General features: G+C 44.5%; 1 protein-coding gene across 1 annotated transcript; it reads left to right on the plus strand.

Moving 5' to 3' along the window:
• Window positions 1-2500: 2500 nt before the first annotated feature.
• On the plus strand, window positions 2501-5953 carry LOC124159751. The gene has a single exon (XM_046535662.1). It carries the CDS (start codon window positions 2501-2503, stop codon window positions 5951-5953), a length of 3453 nt encoding a protein of 1150 aa, XP_046391618.1.
• Window positions 5954-6566: the final 613 nt, after the last annotated feature.

Here is a 6566-nt window from a genome sequence, read left to right on the forward strand (position 1 = left end):
ACTGAGGGCATATATCCTCATCGGCGAGGACTGTCTCTGTTGAGATGTCGGAGAGTATCATTCCTAAATTGCTCTTTCCGCTAGAATCCGGGGTTTTGGATTGAGGGTATATATCCTCGCCGACGAGGATTGTCTCTGCTGAGCTGTCGACATCCGTCTCTGCCCCTGTTGCCACTGATCTTAGATCAGGGGACCAGAACCCGTCGGGGAATTCTCTGTCGGCTGACGCAGCGGGCGTCGAGCAGTGGAATTCGTTAGAAGGCGCCGAATCTTCGTAATCTGAATAATCAGAATCCCAAGAATAAAGTTCTACGGCCCGCAACTGAAATAAAAGATTTCATGAGTTTCTCATCCGGCTATTTTTCGAAGTAAATGAAAATCGGAAGGGATGGAGCAAAAGAAAGGGCAAAGTGCTTACCTCTCTTGCGATTTCCTCGCTGGTGAATATCCCTGATTCGCTGTTATTCATTTCAATGCGCGCTTATAACCTCGATGGTACCAGAGCTGCAATGCGCACTTATAACCTCGATGGTACCAGAGCTGAGACAGAACTACTTATGAGAAGCGACACAAGCAGTGGTGGAGAGGAGGCGTCCCTGAGTATACTGGGGGAGCGGGAGGGGAGGGGCGAGAGGTTTCGGAAAGACGCTCCCTGAGGAAGACACGGGTAAGTCCCTCATACTCTTCGTGGAGGGAGTGAAATAGAGCAGTGCGGGAGAAGCCTCTCTAATTTACCATAACGTGACATGTCTCCGACATCTCAGGTGACATAGGTGGAATAATACACAATGCGTCAATCAGTTTTCGGCGCACACCTAATTCTCCACGACGTGACATGTCTTCGACATCACAGGTGACATGGGTGCTGTAGTAGGCAATGCATCAATAGGCGTCAACCGAGGGCGTATGCCCTTAAAAATTCTCGAAATAGCGACGAATTTAGGCGGCAACACACCTCCGTTTCTTCTTTTTTTTAAGTGTTCCTGATCCCTCGAACGTTCTGGAATACCCAACTGTGTTCCATATATAAGACCGTGTTTTTAAGAGGGGTGTTCATTTGTCTTGTGTGAAGTGGAGCCTTCCAAGTAGCCTCTGCGTCTCAGACGGTCTTGCTGTCATTCTTCCGAGGGTCCGGCAATACTCACCAACTCTTCGAAAAGTGACGGAGCAAGTGGCATCACAGGTGGAGGGACTTGAACGAGTACCACGCCGTTTACCTGGTCTTCGAGGTCCATTCATCTCCAAACATCGTCTTGTCGGCGCAAGCGTCGAGGTGCGAAGATAGAGTTTGAAGACGTAAAGAAGATTCTGCAGCGAGCAACGCCGTCGGAGTCGATCGTCACCACTCGGGGGAAGCAGGAAGTGCGAGATCTGTGAGTAAGGTTTCCTACCACTATCCTCGTGGATTTCTTTTGGGAACATATAAATATTGAAAGACGCGATGGAGTCGATTTTTAAACTTGTGCCGGCCAGCGAAATAATTCGAGCGCATCGCGAAGGAGTGCTGGACACCGCTTCTCTTTTGAAAGCGGCGTTAGATGGTTTAGTTCATCGCATGACTGATATTCGAGAAGAAGTGGATATAAATGATTTTATTGCTATGGTGGCAGCTGTTAAAAATGCAGAAACTGTTCATACTCAAGAGAGAATGTTTTCAGAGCCAAGAGACGGGACTTTACCCGTTAATTTTGATGATCCACCTATTGAATCCAACGCCTCAGCATTAACTCGCGATAACGAGCCAGAGAGTGACCACGCATCAGGCAGAGAATTTAGTGAAAGCACTTCGCGTCACAACTTATTGCATTTTAAGAGTCAGCCGCAAGAGGTCACTAATTCTGATGGGGAGGATTACATAATAAGCCCACCTCCGGGATTCCGGGATTCTGACGCTGCTCCACCTGCTAGTTTTAATTTCTCGAATGAGGATGAAGGGCATACGGGAGATGGTAATATGACTTGTAGTGTTCCATCCGAAATCGAGACATTGAATTTATCATGTAATTCTCAATCGTTGGCAGAATTGGAAAATGTATTCCTTTCCGACAATAGAGATGAGCTTACGGTATTAGATGGAGAGTTAATGCTCATAGATCCTCTTTCTGAACTCTCCGGGGTGAGACAATGGGGCGGACGGGGTGATAACAAATATTTCACTATAATCTCAGAAAATCGAAGCCACTTGAGAGCGTTTCGCCTTAGAGGGAGAGAAATTGCTTGCGTTCTGCGTCCGGCGCCTGATGACGAAGATCCCCTGGAGTGGTTTCAAGCCTCTTTGGATGCTCTACTGTCTGAATTAAAAAATGGAATCGCGCCAGAATGTAGGGCGGGAATGTCCATTAGTAATTCTAAAAACCCTGAAAACGTAATTTACGTGTCCTATCGTAGGGTGGACCAGTTTTCGGCAGAAGTGATATGCAGAAGAATTGAGAGAGTGATCCAATCGAACGAGAACTTTTTATTGAGTGGAGTTTTGCACGTTACATTTACTCATGTGGAGATGCCGATGGGCGGCGCAAGGAATAAGAACAGATTATGCACTTTTGAAGAGTTCTGTAAGATCAAAAACTCAATTGTTGTAATTTCAAACAGTGATAATCTCTGCCTAGCCCGTGCAATTTGCGTCGGAATCTCGAAGCATAGTGACAATGCGAAGACATTTAATGCAGTAAGACGTGGCGGAGTATTGCAGACTGAAAGGGCAGAGTCATTGTGTGAGGAGTATGGAATTGACCTTGCCAACGGTGGAGAGTTGGAAGACATCGCCGCTTTCCAAGATCGCCTAACAGAGTATAAAATAACCGTGTTCGGGGATCGTAAGGGGAAGGAAGTCCTTTACGAGGGACCCTCGACGCCAGCTCCTGACGGAAGCGCTCGCAAGCATATAGATCTGATATACGGTGAGAGACATTTCAACTATATAAGTTCTCTCCAAGGAGCATTTAGTTGCTCCTACTACTGTAGAAATTGTAGGACTGGGTACTCCAAGCAGTATAAACATAAATGCGCATCGGAATGCAGTAGGTGCATGATATCTCCCGCGTGTGACACTGGTTCGCCAACTGTCGACTGCGACGAGTGTAAAAGGAATTTCTATGGTGTGAACTGCTTCGTCAACCATCTTCAGAAGAGGGGAAACGGTAAATCTGCCTGCGAAGTAGTAAAATTTTGCACTCTTTGTCAAAGGGTGTACAATATTATTCGAACTAAGGGGGAGCATAAATGCGGGGAGGTATATTGCCATGCTTGCAAGAAGAGACACCAGGCAGGAAAAAATTGTTACATGTCTCCGGTGGTGAAGAAGAAAAAGAAGTCGGGAAAATTTATCTTCATATTTTACGATATTGAATGCACGCAGGATACCCCGCTTCCTGGAAAGCCGAGTCATTTTCTCCACACGCCAAATCTTTTGGTTTGTCAGAAAGCATGTGAAATCTGCATTGAGGAAGAGTCTATGGAGATGTGCACCGGCTGTGGAAAAAGACAGCATATTTTCAATGGCTCAGATCCAGTCCATGCTTTTTTGAATACCATAGTGGCGTTGAGGAAAAGAGGCTTCAACGAAATTATTTGTATAGCCCACTATGGAAAAGGCTACGATAGCCATTTCATTGTTAAGACAATGGTGGAGAAAATGAGCTGGCAGCCTAAGCTTATTTCCAGTGGAGCGAAGCTGATGTCCGTAGAATATGAAGGAGTAAAGTTCATCGACTCGTTAAACTTTCTTCCGATGTCCCTGACTAAGCTTCCCTCGGCATTAGGACTGGACGATTCTCTGGCGAAGGGATATTTTCCTCATCTCTTCAACACCGCCATTAACAAAGACTATGAAGGACCGATGCCACCAGCTAGCGACTACGGCACCGAGGGAATGACGCGCGAAGAATTGAAAAAATTTCAAAAGTGGTATGAGGAGAAGGTCGCTAAAAATTACATATTTAAAATGGCCGAGGAATTGGAAAAGTATTGTATTCAAGATGTAAATATCCTACGTATGGCTGGAGTGAAATTCCGCCGAGAGTTTTTATCTCTCAATGACACAGACCCCTTTCGCGAGGCCCTCACGATTGCAAGTGCCTGCATGCGCGTTTTCCGCAAGAAATACCTCAGGAATGACGAAATAGCCATCATCCCTCCAGGAGGCTATCGCTGTGGCGACAGACAATCTCGGGAGGCAATCTTGTGGCTCCTCGCTGAAGAAAGAAAGCGCAATATCAGCATTCAGCACGCGGCCAACGGGAGGGAGATCAAAAAATGGGGGAAGAAGGTCGATGGGTTTTACGAAGAGGGCAATGAAATTTTTGAATTTCATGGCTGCTTCTTCCATGGATGCCCTAGGTGCTACCATAACCGGCACGAACCCATTTTAAATAATCGTGCGGAAACAATGCAGTCCAGATTTGAGACGACCGAGAAGAAAATGAAATTTTTTACCGACCGAGGCTGCAAAGTAACTCAAAAATGGGAATGTGAGTTCCGCAGCGAGGTCGATCGCGACATCGAATTAAAAACATTTCTGATGAGCCACCCCATATTTCAATCCGTTCCTCTGAACCCTCGTGATGCGTTCTATGGCGGAAGGACGAACGCCATAAAGCTTTACCACAAGGTAAATGAGGGGGAGGGGGAGGAGATAAGATATATTGATATATGTTCCCTATACCCGTACGTAAATAAGTACAAAAAATACCCAGTTGGACATCCAATTGTGTACGTGGGCAGTGAATGTCCGCCTCTGGAGGATGTTGAAGGCCTGGTGAAGTGCGTCGTGCTCCCTCCTAGAGATCTCTACTTGCCGGTCCTGCCAATGAAGGCAAACGGAAAACTGTTTTTCCCTCTCTGTCGCGAGTGCGCGCTGACAGAGAATCAGGATTCATGTGACCATGACGAGTATGAGAGAGCTCTAAAAGGGACATGGGTGACGAATGAGGTGAAAAAAGCAGTCAGCCTGGGTTATAGAATACTCAAAATGGAGGAAGTATGGCATTATACCACCACCGAGTATTCTCGGGAGACGAGAGGAGGAGGACTTTTTTCGGGATACATCGACAATTTCCTTAAAATCAAGCAGGAAGCGAGCGGGTGGCCAAGTTGGTGCACTTGTGAGGAGAAGAAAAGAAAATACCTGAAAGAGTTTCATGAAAGAGAAGGAATCGCGTTGGACGGTGATAAAATCGAATTCAACGCCGGAAGACGCTCCCTATCAAAGCTCATGCTGAACAGCTTTTGGGGAAAGTTCGGGCAGAGGGAGAATCTTTCTCGCACGGGCGTCATCAGAAAGATCGATGAACTGTATTCACTACTTACAAGCCCAAATACAGAGGTGTCGAGGGTGATCGAGGTCAATGATGAAGTCGTCTACGCGCACTGGGAGGAGGTTGACGAAGTCATTTCACCCGCACCAAGCAGCAACGTAGTGCTCGCCAATTTTACCACGGCACATGCTCGACTTGAACTGTATAGTTACTTAGAAAAATTAGACAGGCGCACACTCTACCATGACACCGACTCTGTGATTTTCACACAGCGTCCTGGGGAGTGGTCGCCACCTGTAGGTGATTTTCTGGGGGATATGACGGACGAGATCTCTCCCCTTGGAGACAGGTGCTATATAGCAGAGTTTGTATCGGGAGGCCCTAAAAACTATGCCTATATAGTCCGCTCCAAGTCTGACGCAGCCTTTGAGAAGAGGGTGTGTAAAGTGCGGGGGATAACAATTAACGTTTCAAACGACAACATAGTGTGCTTCGACACATTGAAGAGGATGGTCCTGTATGAGGCTCCCGGGCGGCCTATTACCTATAAAAACCGCATCTACAGGACGGAGACACATGATGTTGCCAGTAGAACTGAGAAAAAACTCTTCAGAATGGTTTACACCAAAAGAAAACGTGTGGAAGAGTTTGAGACCCTGCCCTATGGCTTTAAAAAGCGAAGAACCGAGAAATCCTGAGGAGAAAAAGAACTCTTCATTATTTCCTCATCATCATCATCATTTCATTCATTTAATCATTCACATCATTTCATTTCACATTTATTTTCGATTAGCTTTTACTTCTTTTTTATGTATTTTATTTTATTTTACTTGAGATTTATTCCATTTCCTTACAGTCTTCATTTCATTTTTTATTATTTTCATTTCAAATTTATTTCATTTCCTTACAGTCTTCAATTCATTTTTTTATTATTTTCATTTCAAATTTATTTCATTTTGAGTTTTATTTTTATTATTATTTTTTCATTTTCAGCTTTATTTTCATTTTCATTTATACTTTATTTAGTTTTCAGTTTTATTTAATTTTTATTTTTATTTATTTTTTTTTTCTTTATTTTTTTCTCGATTTTTTTATTTTCATTTCAATTTTATTTATTTCATCTTCATCTCATTTCCCTCCGATGGACTATCACCTTGTCGTGGTGGAAGGGCTTAGATTTCTCAGGGCTTGAGAATTCTACTAAGAATAGTCCAATAACTTTTCTTTACAGAGAGAAGAATACCTTATCTGGACCATATGTGTTACGTCTAAGTAAATCGCGAGTTTCGTTATGCGGAATTCTGTACTGAT

This window comes from Ischnura elegans, chromosome 5 (genome assembly GCF_921293095.1).
Source record: "Ischnura elegans chromosome 5, ioIscEleg1.1, whole genome shotgun sequence".
In the NCBI taxonomy this organism is placed as follows: Eukaryota; Metazoa; Arthropoda; class Insecta; order Odonata; family Coenagrionidae; genus Ischnura; species Ischnura elegans.